The 23,708-nt window shown below is 51.8% G+C and overlaps 1 protein-coding gene across 1 annotated transcript in view; it reads left to right on the forward strand.

The window, feature by feature from the left end:
• Positions 1–566: 566 nt before the first annotated feature.
• PADI6 (peptidyl arginine deiminase 6) overlaps positions 567–23,708 on the forward strand; it is a 35,403-nt gene continuing 12,261 nt past the window's right edge. Inside the window, exons 1-10 of the mRNA XM_032301209.1 lie at positions 567–578; positions 2,902–2,948; positions 5,693–5,833; positions 6,561–6,738; positions 8,810–8,882; positions 12,847–12,914; positions 13,659–13,773; positions 14,576–14,701; positions 21,753–21,931; positions 22,140–22,243. Coding sequence (XP_032157100.1) covers positions 567–578; positions 2,902–2,948; positions 5,693–5,833; positions 6,561–6,738; positions 8,810–8,882; positions 12,847–12,914; positions 13,659–13,773; positions 14,576–14,701; positions 21,753–21,931; positions 22,140–22,243 — 1,043 coding nt within the window. The remainder of the gene's footprint in view (positions 579–2,901; positions 2,949–5,692; positions 5,834–6,560; positions 6,739–8,809; positions 8,883–12,846; positions 12,915–13,658; positions 13,774–14,575; positions 14,702–21,752; positions 21,932–22,139; positions 22,244–23,708) is intronic.

Here is a 23,708-nt window from a genome sequence, read left to right on the forward strand (position 1 = left end):
GACCACAAAGGAGTTTCCTGAAGCTGCTGTTACAAATGACCACAAACTAAATGGCTTGAAGCAACAGAGATGGACTCTCTCTCAGTTCCGGAGGCCAGGGGTCCAGAATCAATCTCACTGGGCTGAAATTCAGGTATCAGCAGAGCCATCCCACGCAAAGGCTTTAGGAGGCGAGTTCCTCTTCTAGCTTCTGCCAGCATTCCTCAGCTAGTGGCTGCATCAATGCCAGTCTCTGCCTCCCTAGCCACATGGCTTTCTCCTCTGTGTGTGTCAAATCTCCCTCTGTCTCTCCCTTGTAAGGACACTTGTGATGATATTTGAAGCCCATCCAGACACCCCAGGACAATTTCCCCATCCCAAGGTCTTCAATCACCTCTGCAAACAGACCCTTTCTATATGAGATAACTTACAGAGTTGGAAGTAAAAGTTCAGCATTGCAGAGAAAATGATCACTCAAAGAAATTCTCAGCAAGGCAATTTTACTTCCATAGAAGGGTGCTGCCTATAAGCCTGTTTGCCATGAGATCACCCCAGCAAAGGACAGGAGGGCTTTTTATCCCTAACGCATGGGGCTTCTAGTACCGTGTCCAGCCTCCATTGTCTGGAGCTGGACGGCACAGTCTAAGCGAAACCCCAATTGGCTAAAAGCTTAAAACTTTCCTAAATAGGTAAAGGCAATGGAGAACAAAGAAAGGGAGAAAGTGCTTGTGAAAAGACTAGGAAAGAAATACCGTGTCCAAACAAGGAAAGGAGTATGTGTTACAAGCTAGGACATGCCTGGGCATGTTTAGAAATTAAAGAACAAGGGAACAGGATATGCTTTATTTGACTTAATTGCCTTCCTTTTTGAGGAAGAACTTCACTGTATCTATCATACAGGCTCCAAGGACCTGCTCTCTCTTGGGTGCCATTATTCCACTCACTGTAGTTTGGAGATTACCACATGCAAGCTGCAGCCGGCAGAAGGGGAAAGAAAGAAGCCTTGCACCTCCCTTCCACAGCTCTAAGCCTTGCACCTGCATAACCTCACAGGAAAGGATGAAGATCTCCCATTATAAAACCGAGTCTTGCGTGGGAGCAAACTTTCCGACTCCTGAATTGAGAATGTTTGGTGACTGTTTTATGCCTAGTTTCTGGAAACAGATTCTTAGATGGAGATTTACCTGCAGGAGGGTTATGGGGGGGTGCAGGGGAAGGTGTTCTCAGGAAGCCCACCTGGGAGGGAGCGTGGGGCTCACATGCACTTGCCACAAGGTTTCAGGCAATGCATGGGGTAGCTTGGGGGCTGGGGAAGGGGCTCAGAGTTGTCCTGCATTCAGACGAGGCAACCTGGACTTTGTTGCCCCACATTGGATGTGGCTGTCCTCAGAAGGGGACACAACCGGGTGCTAGGCAGCTCCTAGGCACAGAAGGCAATTCCAGAAGAGACACCCGCAGCAGCTGGGGACATCAATGCCTCCTCCTAAAGGGGGTTGTGGCGGCTCCACACAGCACCCACCACAGTGACCTCAAGTGATCGTGGGACTTCTGATGGCTTAAGCGTGATGAGCAAACCTCACCGAGCTGCTGAGAGAGAACTTCCTGCATGGAATAAGCATGTGAGGAGTGCGGAGTCAATACAAAGTTACTTTGTGACCATGTAACCCAGGCGGATCCAGCCAATGCCACTTGGAGAGTCGAGCCCAGTAACAAGAGCAAAATAGGGTACAAAGTGACTTCATTTACCCCACCTAGCAATGGCGGAGTGGGTGGATTCACTTTAAAAGCAACCACTTTGGCTTTCTGGGGTGAAGGCAAGGATTTAAGAAGGGAAACTCAGCTGGGCCTGGTGGCTCACGCCTGTAATCCCAGCACTTGTGGAGGCTGAGGTGGGCAGATTACCTGAGGTCAGGAGTTCGAGACCAGCTTGACCAACATGGTGAAACCCCGTCTCTACTAAAAATATAAAAACTAGCTAGGTGTTGTGGTAGATGCCTGTAATCTCAGCTACTTGGGAGACTGAGGCAAGCGAATTGCTGGAACCTGGAAGGCAGAGGTTGCAGTGAGCCGAGATCATGCCACTGCACTCCAGCTTTGGTGACAAAGCAAGACTCTGTCTCAAAAAAAAAAAAAAAAGAGGGGAAACTTGGTATAGGAGGCATGCAGGGGTTGTATGGGCACAAGGTCTGTGTGTCTTGTTTCCATGGCTCACTCGGGGTCTCAGTCCCCCTAGAGCACAGGCTGATGGCATCTCAGCAAGGTGCTGAGTTGTTGGCTAGCTGCCTGGAGCTCATTTCTTGAAATTTGCAGCTGGGTCTCTAGGCTTGGCCTGTCTGTCTCAAGATTAGCCCCCGAAACTTCTTTTATTATTATTATAATTTACAGACAGAGTGTCACTATGTTGCCCAGGCTGGTCTCAAACTCCTGGGTTCAAGGAATTCTTCAGTCTCAGCCTCCCAAAGTGCTGGGATTACAGGCATGAGTCACCACATCCGGCCTGGAACTTCTAAGTAAGCACATAATTAGATACTAGCACATAGATAAACGTGGGAAAGGGAGAGACGTGGAGTCTATTTTCAGGTTAAGGGAAAAGGCTTCTGCTGTTTGCTTTAAGGTTACATCTTGAGACTAAAGAGGAGAAAGGGAAAAAGAAGTTGTAAAATGCATTTGAAGTTAAGCTGTTCAGTTACAATCATAAACCACTTGGTTAAGTGGAGACACCCCTGGAAGCCCACTGGGTTATTATCTTTTTAGGGGGAAAACAAGGAGGTCATTTAGTCATTTACTCCACAAGAATTTGTTGAGCACCTACTATGTCTAAGGCTCTTTTGTGGGTGCTGGGGATTCAGCGGTGAATAGGAAGACCCTGGAGGGGAGCAGGACATGCTCAGGGTCTGAGTCCCTTTCGTCTCTGTCCACCAGGCTGGGCAAGGAGCCTTCTTCACTGTGCTCAGACAGCCTGGCACAAGGTAGGGCTGTGCCAGAGTGGGGACGGTCAGAGCTTCCAGGCTGCTCTCCTCCAGACCCTAGAGCCTGGACTGGGCCTCAGCAACCCCTACCCAGTCAACCCGTCTTCTCCCTCAAGCTGCCTCTGGCCGCTTGTGCGTAAGGGTGGGTGAGCCCTTTGGGATGAGTCTCACCGGAGCCTCTGCAAGCTGAGCGCCTCCTGCCTGTTTAATTTTGCCATTTTCAATCCAACCAGATGGGTGTTTTGGGTCTTGCTGACCAACCCCTGCCTCCAAGAGCAACTAAAACAGAGCCGTCCTTTAGAGTTTTGTTGCATGCTTAAAACCTGCAGGGAGGGGATTGTTCACGTCAACCTGCAAATTAAACCAGCCTAGCTGACCGAGCAGTCTTCACTCAGCACCTCTTCTTCATCTCCTGCGCTGGGTACGCCCGGTGACTCTCACAGCTTTGCGAATCACAGCAAAGACTGAAAACAAATGCTACATATATTACGGTACAACCCTGTGGAAATACACAGCCATACAAAGGGGTAAAGCTGCTTTTTTACGTACAGTACTGATACGAAGGACTTCTCTCCAGTATAACTATGAAGTCAAAGGGGCAAGATATGAAACACTGTGTGACACGTGCTTCCATTTGTGTAAGAAGGAGGAAGAGAAGGAAAGAGCAACAGGGCCCCGGACGCTTTTTAGTCATTTGTAGAGCAAATGACTAAATGACCTCCTTGTCCTTCCTCAAAAAAGATAACCCAGTGGGCTTCCAGGGGCATCTTCACTGAACTGAAGAGTTTGTAATTGTAACCAAGCTGCTTAACTTTGAATGCATTTTACAACTTCCTTTTCTCTTTCGTTTCGAGATGTAACCTTGAAGGAAACTGCAGAAACCTTTTTCCCTTAACCTTAAAATAGGCTCCACGTCCCTCCCTTTCCCACCGTAAAGCTCCTTCGAATTTATGTGCGAGTATCTGAGGAGGAAGAGAAGGATCATGCATAACATTTATGTGGAAAGACACAGAAGAAACTGGTAACGCTGTCACTGCCTCCGCCTGCAGGTGAGTAAGAGACAGGGCAAGGGGGAGACAACGTGGAACCATGTGAATGTTAGCTATTCCAGAATAAGCATGACCCAGACTGGGCAACATAGAAAGACCCCATCTCTACAGAAAAATGTAAAACCATTAGCTGGGCATGGTGGTGTACATCTGTAGTCCCAACTACTCAGGAGGCTGAGTCAGGAGGACCACTTGAGCCTGGGAGGTCGAGGCTGCAGTGAACCATGATTGTGCCACTTTAGCCTGGGTGACAGAGTGAAACCCTGTCTAAAAAAAAAAAAAAAAAAAGAATAAAAATAAGAAAAAGCGCAACCCATGCCTAAAATATGAAATGAGGCCAGGCGCAGTGGCTCACACCTGTAATTCCAGCACTTTGGGAGGCTGAGGCAGGCGGATCACCTGAGGTCAGGAGTTCAAGACCAGCTTAGCTAACATAGTGAAATTCCCGTCTCTACTAAAAATGCAAATATTAGCTGGGCGTGGTGGGGGACACCTGTAATCTCACCTGTGGTCGGGAGGCTGAAGCAGGAGAATTGCTTGAACCCAGGAGGCGGAGGTTGCAGTGAGTGGAGATTGTACTCCAGCCTACTGGAGAACAGAGCAAGACTCTGTCTCAAAAAAAAAGACATGAAGTGAACACAATTTTAAAGTAAGTTATGTAAGTTCCTTGTGCCAGAGCAGGAGTTCCTATTTCTTTGCTCTGTGGGCTCGGCTGAGATGGGTAGCAGCTGGTGACCCTGGCTTGATGTAGTCATTCCACCAACATTTGCGGTGCCCCCACCCCCCCGTGACACAGCTGTAAGCAAGGAGCTCATCGTCATCACCTGGGGTTGGGATGCAGGTTCCTGGACCACGCCCCAGACCTTGTGGGCCCAGGAATTTGCAACGTTAACAAGCACCCTTGATAATTTTTGGAACCACCAGAGGGTTAAGAACCATCTAGTCTGGGCTGGGCGCTGTGGCTCACGCCTGTAATCCCAGCAATTTGGAGGTCGAGATCAGGCTGCGCAAGGTGGTGAAACCCGGCCTCAACAAAAAATACAAAAATCAGTCGGACATGGTGGTATGTACCTGTAGTCCCAGCTACTCAGGAGGCTGAGGTGGGAGGATTGCTGGAGCCAGGGAGGTGGAGGCTGTAGTGAGCTGTGATTGCGCCACTGCACTCTAGCCTGGGTGATAGAGGCAAAACCAAACCACCCGTCCAGCACTTTGCCAAGCTCCTTTGTCAATTTCCAGGAGACACAACCCTAGAACTGAGACCCCAGAGCCTAGACATGCTGCCACACACTGCCATCCTGAACACTTCCATCAACTGCTCCCAGTTGCCCTCTGCAGGTATTTGCCCTGACAGCTTCCAGCTGAGTCCTCCAGCACCTTGGCCAAGTTGAGCACTCCAAGACATCGGCTTCCCAGAGCCTCTCCGCTTCCCAGCTGGAGGCCAGAGATGCCTCAGACTCCCCAAGCCTGAGGGTCTGCAGGCACGAGCTGCTTGATAAATTGGTGATGAAGGGGTTCTGATGCCACCTGCTCCCCAGACTCTCAGCCACCAGGAAGCCCTGATAGAGAAAATCAGTGGCACCTGGGTAGCTGCTGACCCCTCCCCCTCTTAACAAGGGGGTGGGTTGCTCAGGCCTGGACTGCATAACTGGGGGAGGGCTGGGTGAGCCCTGGGGCGTCTGAGGCTGCTGTGCCAAGTGAGGGCTTCGGTGCAGGCCTGAAGGTCAGCGTGGAGGGCCAAGCCATGATGTCATTCCAGAATATCATCCGCCTGTCCCTGGACAGTCCTGCCCATGCGGTTTGTGTGATGGGCACAGAAATCTGCTTGGATCTCAGCGGGTGAGGTGCTGGGAGGCCTGCCAGGGCTGGCAGGGCAGAGGCAGGCAGGCAGGCCTGAGACCCAGTCCCCTTGCCCATGGAGTTGGGGCTTACTTCCCTAGCCTTACCATCCTGCCCATCTTGGGAAGCCTTGGGTCTCTAGGGGGGCCTTCCATTTCCGACCACTGCAGGATTCTGACTTAAATCCTGCCTCTGCTCTGTAGCGGCTGCCGTGGACTCTTAGGGAGGCAAGTGCCTTGGCCTCTCTGTCCCGTGATCTGTGAAACCGTGGGGAGGCTGGCCTCGGGGGGCTGTGAGGAGTAGGCCGGGGAGATTGCTAGATGCTGGAGCCTGGGTGGAGGTGACTCACAGCAGGGTCACAATACCACCTCCTGAGTCCCACACCCTGTTCTTTTTCCTTATGGGGATCCTTTGTGGCTCAAATGAATGTCTCCTCCCTTCTTGGGAGTTGGGGGCTTATCGCTAAGATGTAGCTGCGGTAACTTCTACAGTGTTGGTGGTTGGGGGGCGGTTTGGGCTGGGGCTTGTCACAGAACAAACCCAGGGGTCCTTTGGGTGGGGCGGTAGGAATAAAGACCTCAGACCATTCTGACTGCAGACCTCTGCCTCAGCACGCTGAGGAGAATGAGGTTTTGGGAGCCGTCCTCCTTCTCCCATGCTGGTCATCTCCTACTCCGAGAAGGTGAGTCTTTGTGCCCTGAAGTGTCTCTTTCATCTGGCAACCCAGGTGTGCCCCTGAGAAGTGCCAGTGCTTCACCATCCGTGGCTCTGGGAGGGTCATGATCGACGTGGCCAACACGGTGATTTCTGAGAAGGAGAGCGCCACCATCTGGTGGCCCCTGTCTGATACCACCTACGCCACGGTGAAGATGATCTCGCCCAGTCCTTCTGTGGATGGGGACAAGGTAAACCTCAGGGGAAGAGGCAAGGGGCATCTCCCAGGGGTGGGAAGTAACATAGCCACTGGGGCTCCCTCCTGGCTGCAGATGTGACTTGGGCCTGTGAAACACACGTTGTTTTGCATGTCTGATCTTATTCAGTGTCTGCAGCAGACCTGTGGGGTAGGCACTCTGTGACCCCATTTTACAGACAAATGGAGGCACTGGCCGGGCGTGGTGGCTCACACCTGTAATCTCAGCACTTTGGGAGGCCAAGGCAGGAGGATCATGAGGTCAGGAGTTCAAGACCAGCCTGGATAATACGGTGAAAACCTGTCTTTACTAAAAATACAAAAACTAGCCAGGTGTGGTGGCATGCACCCGTAGTCCCAGCTACTGAGGATGCTGAGCAGGAGAAGGGCTTCAACCTGTGAGGTGGAGGTTGCAGTGAGCCAAGATTGCACCAGTGTTCTCCAGCCTGTACAACAGAGCGAGACTTCATCTCAAAAATATAAAAGAAATAGAGGTATCTTGTGAAGGTGCCCTGCTAAGGCAGCAACGAGCAGAACTGGGATTCCAGCTGGGAGAGCTCATCTCGGCCATCCGCGCCCCTGATGGTGATGCTGGGTTGGCTTCCGACCTAACCACGCCACAGTCTGGCTTCAGGGTGTTAGCATAATTCAGATGGGCTTTTTGCTGAAGACAGCTCTTCTGGATATGGAGCCTCTAAAGAGATTTAATAGCTAAAGTGTCCTAAATGCATGCTACATGCTAGAGAGCTTGGATCATGTTTTGGGGTGTTGGCCTTGACCATTGCTTTACTACTTTTTGAGAAAACCTCACTCTTGTCGCCCAGCTGCTGCCTCCCAGGTTTAAGCGATTCTTCTGCCTTAGCCTCCTGAGTAGCTGGAACTACAGGTGCCCATCACCATGCCCAGCTAATTTCATATTTTAGTAGAGATGGGGTTTCACCATGTTGGCCAGGCTGGTCTTAAACTCCTGACCTCAAGTGATCTACCCACCTCCACCTCCCAAGGTGCTGGGATTACAAGCATAAGCCACCACACCTGGCCTACCGTCACTTTACATAAGAGGAAACTGAGGCGGAGTGCTGTATCTAAACCTAAACAGCCTGCCTAGAGGAGGGTAGACCCAGGATTTGAGCTTGAGCCCAAGCGTGCGCTCTCCCCTGGGTAAGCTGTCTCCCCAAGGGGGTGCCTGCAGTGGGGAGGTCCCCCTCCGCCTTAGACACGAGGGGGCAGCAGTGGTCTACCGTGGTAGAAGCAGGTGGCTCGTTCAGGGAAGGGGTGCTCAACCCTGGTTGCAGGTGAGAATCACTGTTGACTTGATAACCTTAATACCCAGGCCATACCACCTACCAATTAAAACCTTGGGACTAGGACCCTGGTTTAAAGCTCTCCAGGTGCCTCCAGTGTGGAGCTAGGGGTGAGAACCGTGATGGAGCAGTTCAGCACTAGTGGAGCAGAGCTCCCCCTTCCTCCCCCCCCACCACAGGACCCACTGGAGATGCCTGCTGCGGAGGCATAGGTGCACACACCCACCTGCACTGTGTGTCTAGGGCAGGCAATTCCCCGAGAGGCAAGTAGTACACTTAGATAAGAACTGAGCCTCTCAGGCTGGGTGTCCTTCTTAGCAGCTTATGCCCCCAGAGACCCGTTTCCCCACTGTCTACCTTATGGAGTAGCGGATGGGACCCCAGGCGGGTGGGTTCAGGGAGGATGTGTGGTGTGGTTTCAGGCTTGGGGTCTAGAACCAGGCGGCCTGGATCTTAAATCCCTTTGAGTGGTGTGGGCTAAGTCCCTTGATCCCTCTGCCATCAGGGATACAGTTGTCACCTGGACAAGTGGCTGCAAGCCTGGCTCCCAACAAGGCTGAGGTTGGGCATCCTGGCAGATTCTAGGTCCTCAGGGTACTGACTGTCAGCCCCAAGCACAGAGCCATGGCCCCTGTAAAGAGACTTCAGAAGCTGTAATAGGGAACCAAGGTCACCCGCCTAGACTAGGCACATGGCCTAGGGCTCTGCTCCTGGCCCCTGCCCTCCAAACGCTGCCGTGGGTTCAGGACACTGTCTCCACAGGTCTCGGTCAAGTACTATGGGCTCAATGAGGATGCACCTGTGGGCAAGGCTGTGCTGTATCTCACTGGCATTGGTGAGTGTGGTTCCCACCAGGAGCCTTGGGGAAAGGGTGGTGTTGGTTGGGGGAGGGTGGGAGGGGGGGCTTGCAAGAGGAGCCGAAAAGGATTCTCCTGGTAACAAGATGCCTCCCATGGGCCCCAGGAATTCCTGAACTAACTCCTAAATGGATTCATTCGGGATACCCACTCCCTCCCTCCCATGCTCACTTGCTTCTCCATCTTCATGCACTGCCAACCTAATTCTGAGAATAGAAACAGCCAGAACTTCCGTGTTGCTGCATTTACCCACCTACGCCTGTCTAGTGCCTACGTTCTGCCTCTTTGTTACAACTGATGTCTGGTCCAAAGTTAATCTTTCCTGTCTGACTAGATCCTTTCTTGTTCAAGAACATTTCTTTGGCAATTCTTACCAATGTAAGAAGCTGACATCCTTCCCCCTTGCTAGATCACCCCCATCAGCTCAGGAACAAACCGTAACCTCTTTTTTTTTTTTTTCTGTGTGTGTATGTGTGAGATGGAGTCTTACTCTGTCACCCAGACTGGAGTGCAATGGCATGATCTTGGCTCACTGCAACCTCTGCCTCCCAGGTTCAAGCGATTCTCCTGCCTCAGCCTCCTGAGTAGCTGGGATTACAGGCATATGCCACCATGCCTGGCTAATTTTTCATATTTTTAGTAAAGATGGAGTTTCACCATGTTGTCTGGGCTGGTCTCAAACTCCTGACCTTGTGATCCACCTGCCTCAGCCTCCCAAAGTGCTGGGATTACAGGCGTGAGCCACCAGGCCTGGCCATAACATCCACTCTTAAACCCGATTCTAGGTGGTCTTTAAAATCCACTTTCCCACCTCTGTTCCTGGAGAGCCATCTGTGTCCTCAGTTTCTCTAGAATCTATTCAGATTAGGTACCTGCCAACAATGGAGCTCTTCAGAACGCTAACATCTGTAACACTAAGTTTGTTTTGTTTCATTTTGTTGAGACAGGGTCCCACTCTGTCACCTAGAGACACAATCATGGCTCATTGCAGCCTCAAATAATCCCCCCACCTCAGCCTCTCCAGTAGCTGGGACCATAGGTGTGTACCACTGTACGTGGTGGGTTCTTGGTTTTGGTTTTCTGGTGGGTTGTTTTTTTGAGATAGAGTTTTGCTCTTTTTGCCCAGGCTGGAGTGCAATGATACAATCTCGGCTCACTGCAGTCTCTACCTCTTGGGTTCAAGCAGTTCTCCTGTCTCAGTCTCCCAAATAGCTGGGATTACAGGCACCCGCCACCATCCCCAGCTCATTTTTGTATTTTTAGTAGAGACAGGGTTTCACTGTGTTGGCCAGGCTGGTCTCGAACTCGTGATCCACCCACCTGGGCCTTCTGATGTGCTGGGATTACAGGTGTGAGCCACTTTGCCCGGCCCATACCTGGTCTTTAATCTTTTACACAGACATAGGTTTCCCTGTGTTGCCTCGGCTCTCCCCACCTCAGTCTCCAGAGTAGCTGGGACTATAGGCACATATCACCATGCCCAGCTGATTTTTTTTTTTTTTTTCCCATAGAGGGTGAGTTTCACCATACTGCCCAGCCTGGTCTCAAACTCCTGGCCTCAAGTTATCCTCCTGCCTTAACCTCTCAAAGTACTGGGTTCCAGGCGTGAGCCATACACCTGCTGGTCACCCCTCCACACACTTCAACGCTTCAGGGATGCTCAAGTTAGTTTTCCTCCTGCCTGTTGCTTCTCTGAATCCTCTGGAGCTCAGAGGGACTCTTCGCAGTCCTTTGTCCCCCTGCTTCCAGTCAGTGAAATATCTTGGGCCCACAGGGCTGGTCAGGTGGCTCCAATGTCCCCTATAGGCAGGCTGTTCCCACAGACCTGACTCGGATATGCCTACCCAGTATGATCTTTTGGGTGTCTGACAGATGCCTGAAACTCAAAGGATTCTCTACCCTGGAAAACCTATTTTTTTTTTCTTTTGAGATGGAGTTATGCTCTTGTTGCCCAGGCTGGAGTGCAATGGCACAATCTCGGCTCATGGCAACCTCCACCTCCCAGGTTCAAGTGATTATCTTTCTTCAACCTCCCGAGTAGCTGGGATTACAGGCATGTGCCACCACGCCTGGCTAATCTTGTATTTTTAGTAGAGACGGGGTTTCTCCAGAAACTCCATTTTTCTAGTAGTTCCTCCATCACAGTGGGGGATAGCTCCGTCCTTCTAGTGTTCAAGGCCAGTAACCTCGGCATCACCTGATTCTTCTTACCCCACAGCAGTCTGTGAATACCGTGAGCATTACCTGATGTTTAGCCAGAATCCAGTGACTTGCACGTCCAATGCCTTCACCCTGGCTCGGGCCTCCCAGTGGGGTTCACTGCCAGCACCCTCGCCCTTCTGTAGGTCTAGTCTTGATCCAGCAGCCAGAGTGGCACATCTTTAAGTGGAATATCGGATAACACCTTCCAACTGCTTCCACTTTGCTGAGATTAAAGCCAGAGTCGCTGCCCATGAAACTATGAGTAACTCTATGCTACCTGACTTTACCACCTGCAGATCTCTACCCTCCCCCATCCTGCTCATTCTGCTCTGGGCACTGTTGGCTACTCTAAGCCTTGACCTTGTCCCCTTGTACTTCCTATTCCCCCAAATGGCTTTTACTCTAGATATTAACCCAGATCTTGTCTCCTTCAGTTCTCTTTTCAAATGTCCACATAAGCTTCCTTCATTGAAAACTGAAGCAGCTCCACTCCGATCCCTCTCCCGTTTCCCTCAGCACTTATGGCCATCAAACATGATGTATCTGCCTGCCCTGCCCCTGCTGCACACATGCGTGCTAATGTAAGGTCTAAGGAGACAAGCTCTCTGTCTTGTACGCTGCTAGATTTCTAGGACCTGGGGCAGCCTGGTTTGCAGTGGGCATCCGCTCCCTGAGCATCTGCGGGCCAGATGCTGATGACGTAGCAGCAAACAAGTCCTGTACTCGTGGCCCTGACATTCCAGTTGGGAATTGGCATGTCAAATAACAAGAACAAAAGACCATGCTAGAGCCACGTGGTTGTCTGTTGCGTGGTAGAAAGGTTGGGAGAGGCTGTATGCTAAGGCGAGGGGCAGTCCCTATGACAATACCTGGGCAAAAGCATAGATCCTTAAGTGTTTTTTTTTGTTGTTGTTTTGTTTTGCTGAGATGGAGTCTCACTCTGTCACCCAGGCTGGAGTGCAGTGGGGTGATCTCTGCTCACTGCAATCTCTGCCTCTTGGGTTCAAGTGATTCTTCTGCCTGCGCCTCCTGAGTAGTTGGAAATACAGGCGCCTGCCACCACACCTGGCTAATTTCTGTATTTTTGGTAGAGACAGGGTTTTGCCATGTTGATCAGGCTGGCCTCGAACTCCTGAACTGGGGTATGATTTCAGCTCGCTGCAACTTCCACCTCACAAGCTCAAGTGATTCTCCTGCCTCAGTCTCCTGAGTGGCTGGGACTACAGGCACTTTCTACCATTCCCAGATAATTTTTGTGTGTTTAGTAGAGATGGGGTTTTGCTGTGTTGCTCAGGCTGGTCTCAAACTCCTGACCTCAAGTGATCATTCCACCTCGTCCTCCCAAAGTGCTGGGATTACAGGAGCGAGCCACTGTGCCCGGCCACATTAAGCCTTTCCTATGTCTTAGAGCATAGAGCTTTCTGGAAGGCTAGGGAGGTAGGTTTTGCAAGTAAGAATCACTTGTGTAGAGGCTGAAAGGCATGAGATAGCCTGAGGACCATGATGAACTTGTTTTGTGAGTTCCAGGAAGGTTTGGGGTGCACATGTGACTACTTGGGCCTCTCAGGGCTTGGTGAAGCTGCCACCTTTGAGGATGGGTTTTGCTTCTAAACCGATGGAATGTCAGAAAGGTTGATGGCCTGATGCCAGCCTTGGGCAGCCCCACAGAATGTAACCTGTAACTTTGAGGCTCCCTCTGGCACGGGTAGGTAGCTGGGACACTCTTCTCTTCTGTTTCAGAGGTCTCCCTAGAGGCAGACATCTACCGCAATGGGCAAGTTGAGGTGTCAAGAGACAAACAGGCTAAGGTGAGTCTTCCAGCGGAACGGGGCCTCGTAAGCCGGATCTGCCCGCAGGCTCACTTGATCTGACCTTCCTAGTGTCTAGTCCAATTGCTGTAATGTTGCTAATGGATTAGGTATGGGGAAAGAAAAACCAAGCTCTGTCACCCAGGCTGAAGTGCAGTGGCATGCTCGTGGCTCACTGCAACCTCTGCCTCCCGAGTTCAAGCAATTCTCCTGCCTCAGCCTCCCCAGTAGCTGGGGTTACAAGCGTGCACCACCACACCAGCTAATTTTTGTATTTTCAGTAGAAAGAGTCTCACCATGTTGGCCAGGCTGGTCTCGACCTCCTGACCTCCAGTGATCTGCCTGCCTCGGCCTCCCAAAGTACTGGTATCAAAGCTGACTAAATTTCTAGCTCACTAAAAAAAACCAGTATGTCTGGCAACTCTAGACGCATGTCCTACCCTGGTTGTGGAGTCTCCTAGACGAGAGGATTAGCTGCCACTTTAGGTGACACATCTGTCTTCCAGGCTGCCTCAGTCCCTGATTCTGTGACCCTGAAAGGAGGTAGGTAACTGGTAACCCCGAGCCTGGCTTCTTTAGCATCCTTACCTGATGTTACCTTCCTGTTCCTACAGATACTTGACCTCACTGGTCCTGTTCCCTAGGTCCCTGTGGCCCTGGAGAAAGGCGTGGCTGGCCTTTCTGCTGTAAGGCGGCATCCGAGAAGCAGAGGATGTACTTGGCTCCTTCCTATCTCATTTGCAGAAAAAGTGGACCTGGGGTCCCAGTGGTTGGGGCGCCATCCTGCTTGTGAATTGCAACCTTGCTGATGCAGGCCAGCAACTTGAGGACAAGACCAACAGAGTGATCTTCTCAGAGGGTAGGACCTCAGACTGTCTCCGACTTTCCTTCTTGGTCTTGGCCTTTCCTGCTCTACTTCTCAGCAAAACATAGATTTCAGACTAATTTTCTCTGCCGCCCACACCCTCTCCCCGGTCCCCACGCCAGGGCTGACCAAATCCTTTGTCCTGGGTTGGAGTTGTGTAATTGGGAGGAGAGGTCACATGGCCCCATGCAAAGAGCATGGGTGGTTACAAACTGTCATTTCCTAGCTGTGAACTTGAGCGCACTTGCCTCCCTAATCTTGTTTCCCTATTTAAAATGGGGATGATACAGTTGGTTGCCCAACTGTATCAGTCGGTCGACAGTCGGTTGACAAGGCTAAATGAAGACAATGGGGATATATGCACCGCTTTTTAAAAAGCCTCTCATAGCCTGGGCCAGGAACCTTTGACTGTCTTGGGTAAAAGTCATCTTGGATTGGGTCCTGACTTGTGGTTGGGACCTCGGTTCTGGGTCTTAGCAGTAGAATGGAATGTCTTGGTTCCTACTGAGGCTGGAGGTGAACCCTCACTGAACTGACCCTGAGGCAGGACCTGTGTTTGTGGGGACCGGGGGATAAATGCCATCCTCACTCAAAAGGAGGCCCTGCGGTTTGCAGTTTGCCTGTGGTCACCTAGAACAAGCAGTGAAGTGCAGTGCTTCAGGCCTGGGCCCTAGCAAAAGGCAGGGAGTCCTTGGTACTCTGTTCAAGCTCCCCGCCCCTCTCTGCTGCCCCTCCCTCCACCCCCAGAGCACTGGCCTCCAGGCATTCCCCAACCTTGGCTTTGTCTTTTGCCCAGAAATAAAGAATCTGTCTCAGATGACACTGAAGGTCCAAGGCCCCAGCTGCCTCTTAAAGAAATATCGGCTGGTCCTCCACACCTCCGAGGAAGAGTCGAAGAAGGCGAGAGTCTACTGGCCCCGAAGTGAGTGTTCTTGTGCCAGCGCCAGCTTTGCCTTGTTCTCAACGTGCCAGGGCAAGTTGTGCCCACACCTCCTCCCACCAAGGTCCCTGGCAGAAGCCTGCTGGAGACCTAGAGCTGCAGATAAGGGGCTGTCGTGGCTGCACTTGGGTTTCTAGGATTCTCTGGCTGCCACCTTCGCCATAGGCTAAGTCTGTACACATGGGTGAGTTATTGCACCTCTAAGCCACTTTCTCCACTTGTAAAATGGGGGTAGCTGTGCCCTCCCGGCAGGCTGGAAGAGAAGAGGCAAATGAGCCGAAACAGAGGCTATTGTCTTATGCAGATTAGATCACATCTCCCAATGACCCCTCTCAGGAGAATCTATCTTCATTCTTGTTTTTTTCTTTGTTTTTTTTTTGAGATAGTCTCCCTCTATCACCAGGCTGGAGTGCAGTGGTGCAATCTCGGCTCACTACAACTTCTACCTCCCAGGTTCAAGTGATGCTTCTGCCTCAGCCTCCTGAGTAGCTGGGATTACAGGCACATGCCACCATGCCCAGCTAATTTTTTGTATTTTTAGTAGTCAGGGTTTTCCCCACGTTAGCCAGGATGGTCTCGATCTCCTGACCTCGTGATCCATCTGCCTCAGCCTCCCAAAGTGCTGGGATTATAGGCACGAGCCACTGCACCCCACCCCATTTTTGTATTTTTAGTAGAGATGGGGTTTCACCATGTTAGCCAGGATGGTCTCGATCTCCTGACCTCATGATCCGCCCACCTCGGCCTCCTAAAGTGCTGGGATTACAGGCGTGAGCCACTGCACCCGGCTCATCTTTACTTTTAACCAAGACTCACTATCTTAAATTTCCGGAAATTCGAGGCCCAAAGCTAGAGCAGCGGCCATCATAGCACCTACATCCCAGTCACCGGCCACCCATCTTCAGCCCTCTGGCTGGGAGGCAGGCAGCATGCTCTATTCTACAGATGGAGGGCTGGTTAGGAGGGAGACCTGTCCAGCTCCAGCAAAGCAGCTTTGTGCAAGTCTTGACTTCCCTGAACTAACTCAGTACTTAGTGCCTCTGAATCTGAGAGAGCTCTGCTTCTGGAGGGACACGCCAGCATGCTTTTTGTTTTTCCTTAGAGAGGGTCTCGCTCTGTCGCCCAGGTTGGAGTGCGGTGGTGTGATCACAGCTCACTGTAAACTCAACGTCCTGGGCTTAAACTGTCTTTCCACCTCAGCCTCCCAAGTAGCTTGGATGACAGGTGTGTGCCACCACACCTGGCTCATTCTTTTGTAGAGACGGGGTCTCACTTTGTCCAGACTGGTTTCAAACTCCTGGATGCAAAAAGTCCTCCTGCCTTGGCCTCCCAAAGTGCTGGGATGATGGGTGTGAGCTGTTGCACCTGGCCCAGCCTGCTACCTTCTCTTCCAAACCGTGCTTACCTTCAGCTGGGCAATGGGGGGAGCCTACGGTCTATACTGTGCTTGTTCTCAGAGGGTACCATCTCTGTTGCCAGCATTGGAGAGCGAGCCCCTGCCACTTCCTGGCTTTCACTCTAGGGCCTTAGCTCAGTCTCCTCCTCCAATCTCTTCAGCCCACAGGTCACAGCTGGATTTCAACGTAGCCTGGGATTAACCAGAAAAGGCAGCCCAGCTTGGACATGGTCATCTTACATGTGGGCTGGAGCGAGCCTAAGAAACCCAGGGGTCTAGGTCTAGTTCAGGCCACAAGAGCTCCTCTAGCCCTGCAAGGCCTACCAATGCTAAAGTAGGTGGGCTCGGCCAGGCAGGCCTTGGAGTCTGCTAGTTCATGTGTCATGCTAAGGACGCCATACTCAATCATGCAGATTATAGCAAGCCACCGGTTTCTTTATTGAAAAAGCTTATTCAAAAATCTAGGGACCAGGTGCCATAGCTCACACCTGTAATCCCAGCACTTTGGGAGGCCAACACAGGCAGATCATCTGGGGTCAGGAATTCGAGACCATCCCAGCCAACATGGTGAAACCCCATCTCTACTAAAAAATACAAAAATTAGCCGGGTACAGTGGCATGTGCCTGTAATCCCAGCTACTCTGGAGGCCAAGGCAGGAGAATCACTTGAACCCGGGAGGCGGAGGTTGCAAGGTTTGTAGTGAGCCAAGATTGCTGCATTCCAGCCTGGGCGACAGAGCAAGACTCGGTCTCAAAAAGAAAAACAAAAAACTTATTCAACAATCTAGGGTAGGGCAACATGACATGTTTTTCTTTTCTTGATTTCGTTTCGCTCTGTTGCCCAGGCCAGAGTATAGTGGTGCAATCTCGGCTCACTTGTAACCTCCGACTCCCTGGTTCAAGCGATTCTCCTGCCTCGGCCTCCCAAGTACCTAGGATTACAGGTGCCCTGACACCATGCCTGGCTAATTTTTGTATTTTTAGTAGAGACGGGGTTTCTCCATTTCGGCCAGGATGGTCTAGATCTCCTGACCTTGTGATCCTCTGCCCCAGCCTCCCAAAGTGCTAGGATTACAGGCGTGAGCCACTGCCCCCAGCCAGCATGTTTTCACAAGCCCTCCAGGGGACTCTGAAACATGCGAAAGCTTGAACCACAAAAAGATACAGCAAAAAAGTTTAAAAATTTGCTTTATAAAGCCAGAATACAGGGTTCTAGAAACAGGCTGGGTGTGGTGGCTCACACCTGTAATCCCAGTACTCTGGGAGGCTAAAGCAGGAAGATTACTTGTGCCCAGGCAAGACCAGCCTGGGCAACATAGTGAGACCCTGTCTCGAAGATAAACAAGAGATTACTTTTATTAAAGAAGCCTGGCCAGGTGCAGTGGCTCACACCTATAATCCCAGCACTTTGGGAGGCCAAGACTGGTGGATCACTTGAGGTCAGGAGTTCCAGACCAGCCTGGCCAACATGGTGAAACCCCCTCTACTAAAAATACAAAAATTAGCTGGGTGTGGTGGCGCTTGCTCATCTTAGCTACTTGGGAGGCTGAGGCAGGAGGATTGTGTGAACTCAGCAGGCAGAGGCTGCGGTAAGCCGACATTGCACCACTGCATTCTAGCCTGGGCAAAGGAAGGCAGTGGGTGACCTTGGCAAATGCTGTTGATAGACTAAGGCGCCCAAGCCCATAGGGAAATCAGTCCTCAGAATGGTGGTCATTAGGGGCCCTGACAAGAACAGTGAAAACCCAGGTTGAAATGAAGAGGCATGATAAATCTAGGCCATGGAAGGAATCCTCCATAATGGGAGATGTATGGTGGTAATTACAGAGGGCTGGCACACAGTCGAGCATGTCTGAAGCTGGTGGTGATGGACAGGTGTGTTAGGTGGAACTGATCCAACAGGGCTCGGGAAATGGATTCTAGGGGAAAGATCTGACATGTTTCCTGGATAGAAAGCCAGAAGACAAAGCTCTAAACAGGCTGGGCATGGTGGCTCCCACCTGTAATCCCAGCATTTTGGGAGGCCAAGGCAGGAGGATCGCCTTTAAGACTGTGGAATACAGGTGAGTCAGTGGACAGAAACGAGACAATTGTGTTTGAGTAGTGCTGGCGGTCTGCTCTGAGGTCCGGTCATAGCCTGAGATGAGGCCCTTCAGTGTGCTGGCTTTCTCCAGATCCTCAGGTGCAAGAGTGAGCTTTTTAAAGCTCATCATAAAGCTTGTTCATCATCTTAGCTACTCTGGAGGCTGAGGCAGGAGGATCGCGTGAACCCAGGAGACAGACCTGGTGAGACCAGAATGGAGATTCTCCAGGAAAGTAAACTATAGAAGGATGTGGGAATGGACAGTGTATAAGAGGATGTAGTGATGGGGTTTTGAGCTCTGATAAGGGCAAAAGGGAAGTGAGGGTGGAGGGTGGGGATAGGTGGTAGGATCTGGGACTGAGGCTGGGGATTCCCTGGGGTGGGAGCATAGGTGAGCTAAATAAATCGGAAGGCATTAAGCCTGCCTTGGAGGTGGCGTGCAGTCTGGGTTATGACCATTGTAATGGATGTCTAAGGTGGCGTAGAACCCACGTTCATTGAAATAAGGTCAGAGATCAAAAAGTCTGGGTGTTCTAGTCCGTTGTCAGATGCCAGTGACAATAGTGGTGGAGGCAAGTGGTGCTAGAACAATCCATGAAGGATGGAGGGGATGATATAGTCCCCAAAAGAAAGGGATAGCTGGCATTATCTGATAGCCTGCGCCTCACAGGGACTGGGGTGAGAAATGGTCTCGAAGTGTCAGTGAAGAGCCAAGAGGTTCCCGCCCTCCTGCGGGTCTAGCACTACACGGCAGGTAGGAAGAAGCTCAGCTTGAATCGTCAGTATTCTGAGCCCTGAAGATCCAGCTCTGGAAGAATAAACATGTTGTCTGCTCTGAGAGCTGCTAGGACAGATGGACAGCCAGAGGCTAAGCAGAGGCTGGAGGGGAGCCCTTTAAGATGCCCCCAGAGGAGGCAGAGAGAGTTGAGAGATAGCTGACGCCTTCCGGGCAGCTCAGTGAGGACTGAGGGCAGGAAGGGCCTTCTAGGCAGAGGCAGCATTTGTGCCTGGGTTGCAGGGCTTCTGGCCTCTTGGTTTCTGGATTTTGGTGTGTGTGTTTCTTGTTTTGAGATGGAGTCTAGCTCTGTAGCCCAGGCTGAAAGATAGTGGTATGATCTCAGCTCACTGCAAACTCTGCCTCCAGGGGTCCCGGTTCAAGCAATTCTTGTGCCTCAGCTTCCTGAGTAGCTGGGATTACAGGCATGTACCACTATGCCCAACTAATTTTTGTTTTTAATAGAGATGGGATTTTACCATGTTGGCCAGGCTGGTCTTGAACTCCTGACCTCATGATCTACCCGCCTCAGCCTCCCAAAGTGCTGGGATTATAGGCTTGAGCCAGTGCACTGACCTGGCCTCTGTTTAATGCCTGCCTCAGTGTCGTGAGGGATGTGAGCCTGCAAGCCTGCAACACCTGTCGCAGCCCTAGCAAAGATAGTAAGCCCACAGTGAAGTGCTAGCTGTGCTTCAAACAAACTAGCTATGAGACGGGTCCCCGGGGGGTCCACCGCGGGACAGGCAGCCAGTAAGGGCTTGTGGCAAGCAGACTGTGACCCCCATGCTTGGTGGTGAATCATTCTTGGGTGGAATGGCCACAGGGAGCCCGGGTCCCCAGAACGGTAGCAGGCCCTGGGTATGCAGCAGCTCTTGGGCTGGGTGCCACGGGCCAGCTGATTATAACAGGTCAAGAGGGCTGTGTGCACTGGGCAGTCGCAGGGGTTCCTGGGGGAAGACTGCCTTGTCTGGTCTTGCCCCTTGAGGCCTGGCTCAGACCTGGTGAAGCCTCTAGGCAGATGAGCAGCAGGAACCAACACAGGAGTGGTCCTGGTGGGCCCAGTTCCCTCACAGCCAGCAGCAGGACGGAGGCCGGGTCTGTGAGCAACATCCCCAGGGCCTCCCAGGAGGGGCTGCTGCAGAACTGCAGAGTCCACGGGAGGGCTGCTGAGGCCCCGTCCCAGACCAAGAGGCCAAGGACCCAGGGCAGCATGTGACTGGGGCAGCCATGGCCACAGCTGCAGCCACCTACTGGCATGCGGGAGGAGCTGGAGACAGGCAGCTGGCAGTGCCGTGCAAAAGGTCTGAGGATGCTACAGTTCCTGGATCTCTTGGGGTTCTGGTGGCCAAAGTAAACCTAGCTTAGGAGTCCCTGAAATAAGAAAATAGGAAATCACCTGAGTCTTTGGACGGAGTCTCGCTCTGTCGCTCAGGCTGGAGCGCAGTGGTGTGATCTCAGCTCACTGCAACCTCTGCCTCGGGTTCAAGTGACTCTCCTGTCTCAGCCTCCTGAGTAGCTGGGATTACAGGCACATGCCACCACACCCAGCTGATTTCTGTATTTTTAGTAGAGGCAGGGTTTTACCATGTTGGTCAGGCTGGTCTTGAACTCCTGACTCGTGATCTGCCCTCTTCAGCCTCCCAAAGTGCTGGGATTACAGGTGTGAGCCACCGCACCTAGGCATCACCAGGAGTCCTAAGCAGGAATGGCCATCATCGGGCCCACAGTTGCCACATCAGGAACAGATAAGGAGGAACAGGCCAGGAAAGAAGTTCTAGTGGCCCAGGTGGGAGAAACTTGGGTCAGGGTCATCTTTGGCATAGAAAACAAAGACTTGGGCTGGGCACAGTGGCTCACACTTGTAATCCTTCTACTTTGAGAGGCTAAGGCAGGTGGGATTGCCTGAGCCCAGGAGTTGGAGACCAACCTGGGCAATGTGGTGAAACCCCATCTCTGCTTAAAAACACAAAAAACTAGCAGGCATGGTAGTGCACACTACAGTCCCAGCCACTTCAGAGGCTGAGGTACAAGAATCGCTTGAACCCAGGAGACAGGTTGAAGTGAGCTAAGATTGCTCCCTTGCACTCTAGCCTGGGTAACAGAGCAAGACTCCATCTCAAAAAAAAAAAAAAAAAAAAAAAAAAAAAAAAGACTCTTAGGATCTAGTTAGCAAAAGACAACCACTGCATGTGGTCAGCTTCCTTCTGATCCCCCTCTGCATGGTTCTGTATTTAATGACCTAAAACTAGGAGACAGACATGACATGTATAATCACAAGAACACTTGGTTTCTTCAGAAACCTTGATGGAGGCGTCATCCATCCAATAAATGGTTCTCACTGACCCTTCTAGCATCACTAAGAGTGACTTTTTTCAGATGAGGCTGCCAAGCCCAGCCTGGGACAGTTACTCACCTTTAGGACTTTATGCTATCATCACAGGAGTTGGATTCCTGGGTCAAAATGTAGAGCCAACCACCCTGAGTTTTCATACCAGCCAGGAGTCTTGAAGGCATTGCCTCCCGAGCTCCGACTCCTGGCGTGTAATAGGCCTTCCAGGAGCATGGGTGCCTAACTGGCCCTCGCTTGAATATGAACATCTGGTTTCCACCAAGCCCTGAATGCTAGAAACAGGGAGGCTGAGCCAGTTCAGCTCCAACCCTCCTGGAACTCCCAGCCTTGCCTCTGATATGAGGAATGAGCTGGTACCCTTGACCATCAAATATGGTGACCCATACTAGGTTACTTCAGTGGCCGGTCCATCCCTTCCTTCTCTCCTAGAAGACAACTCCAGTACCTTTGAGTTGGTGCTCGGGCCCAGCCAGCATGCCTACACCTTGGCCCTCCTCGGGGACCACTTGAAAGAGACCTTCTACCTCGAAGCTATGGTGTTTCCGTCCGCTGAATTCTCAGGCCTGATCACCTACTCTGTATCCCTGGTGGAGGAGTCTCAAGACCCAGTATGTCCTCACATAGATGAGTCCATGGGCTGGGATGCTCGGGTGGGGGAAAGCATCTCCCTCAGTTGGGCAGAGCTTGGTTTGCTGAGGCAGAGCTGCAGAAGGCAGGTGGGGCCCAGCTGGGGCTGGGCTGATGGCCGGAAGCCTGGGGGTAGGAGGGGAAGGAGTAGGTGTGGAAGCAGGTTGCTAACAGAACCTTGTCTTCTAGTTAATTCCAGAGACTCCGCTGTACAAAGACACGGTGGTGTTTCGGGTGGCCCCCTGCATCTTCATTCCCTGCACCCAGGTGCCTCTGGAGGTTTATCTGTGCAGGTGAGAGACCCTCAGGCCAACTGTGCCAGGCGGTTCTTATAACTGGCACCCCCTTTTCTGTATGCAGGGCAAGGTGGGTAAAGATGGTTAGGACCTCTCACCAGGTGAGTGTAACCCTTTGATCTGAGTTGCCTGGATCTGACCCAAGACAGTCCAATACTGCCTGAATATTTCCAAAGCTGGGCATGGAGCAGTGAATGAGACAGTCCCCCATTCTTATGGGAGGGTCAAACAACTTGGTTTTAAATAGTGCCCAGTGCTCTAAAGCAGGGCGGAGGATGGAGAGGTCGGATGAGAACCTGTTCCAGGGATGATGAGGCTCCTATGGAGCCAGCAGAGGAACAGGTGTGAGCCCAGGAAGGGGTGGTGGCAGGCTTGGTGAAAGGAGCAGAGTCCTGTGGGCCCTGGGCGTTAGGGAGAGGTGTCTGGGGCCATAGCCACCCCGAATACAGTGGTGAAAACTTTGTCACCTGGATGCCTGCAGGAAGATGGTACTGCTCACCCACTGCCATTTAGGGGCCCTGGTTCCTTTCAGTCTTGTTAAGCTTTCCCTCGGGGCGGCATCCTCCTCGATGGAGGCTGGGTGTGCACATTCCTAGGTCCAGGACTGGGCCCCAGGGAAGGAGAAGGAGCCAGGATCCAGGCGCTGCCGCCTATTGTTGCAGCTGGTGGCCTGGAAGTCTCCTGAACCACTTCTCACGTGCCAAAAGCCTGAACACACACAAGGCCACATCCGGCTTCAGGGAACCCAGAAACAGTCTCCGCTACGTAGCCGCATGCGTAGGGAGAAAAGAACAGGTCCTGAAGGCACAACCAGTGGGAAACCAAGGGTTCTGTCTGCACGATCACTCTGGCCGCATGGGAAGTCGGCTGCAAATAAAAGATGGGAGACCAGTCTAGACAGCGTGGCTCAAGCCAGGGTGGCAGGAGCATAGCCGTTAGCGGTGGGCTTGGTCTGCAGGTAGGACATCCCTGCCCCACTTGCTCCATACCAGCCGCCTCCAGGTGACTACTGCCACGTCGTCCCTTATTACAAATTCCTTATGTGAAGGCTGTCTTTTTTTTTTTTTTTTTTTTTTTTTTTAAGGTAGGAGGCGAAGGTTAATGCTAATAGAATGCTCTAGCAAGGATGGGAAATACTAATAGAAAGGAAAAGGCAGCCAGGCATGGTGGTTCTCGCCTATAATCCTAGCACTTTGGGAGGCTGAGGCTGGCGGATCACTTGAGGGTCAGAAGTTCAAGACCAGCCTGGCCAATGCAGCAAAACTGTGTCTACTAAAAATATAAAAATTAGCTGGGCATGGTGGTGGGTGCCTGTAGTCCCACTTACTCAGGAGGCTGAGGCTGGAGAATCGCTTGAACCTGGGAGGCAGAGGCTGCAGTGAGCCGAGATTGCGCCATTGCACAATCTCCTGCAATCAGGAACCTGTGCAACAGAGCAAGACTCCGTCCCCCACGAAAAAGG

Source organism: Sapajus apella, unplaced genomic scaffold (genome assembly GCF_009761245.1).
Source record: "Sapajus apella isolate SASKATOON/1434 unplaced genomic scaffold, GSC_monkey_1.0 scaffold43, whole genome shotgun sequence".
NCBI classification, from domain to species: domain Eukaryota; kingdom Metazoa; phylum Chordata; class Mammalia; order Primates; family Cebidae; genus Sapajus; species Sapajus apella.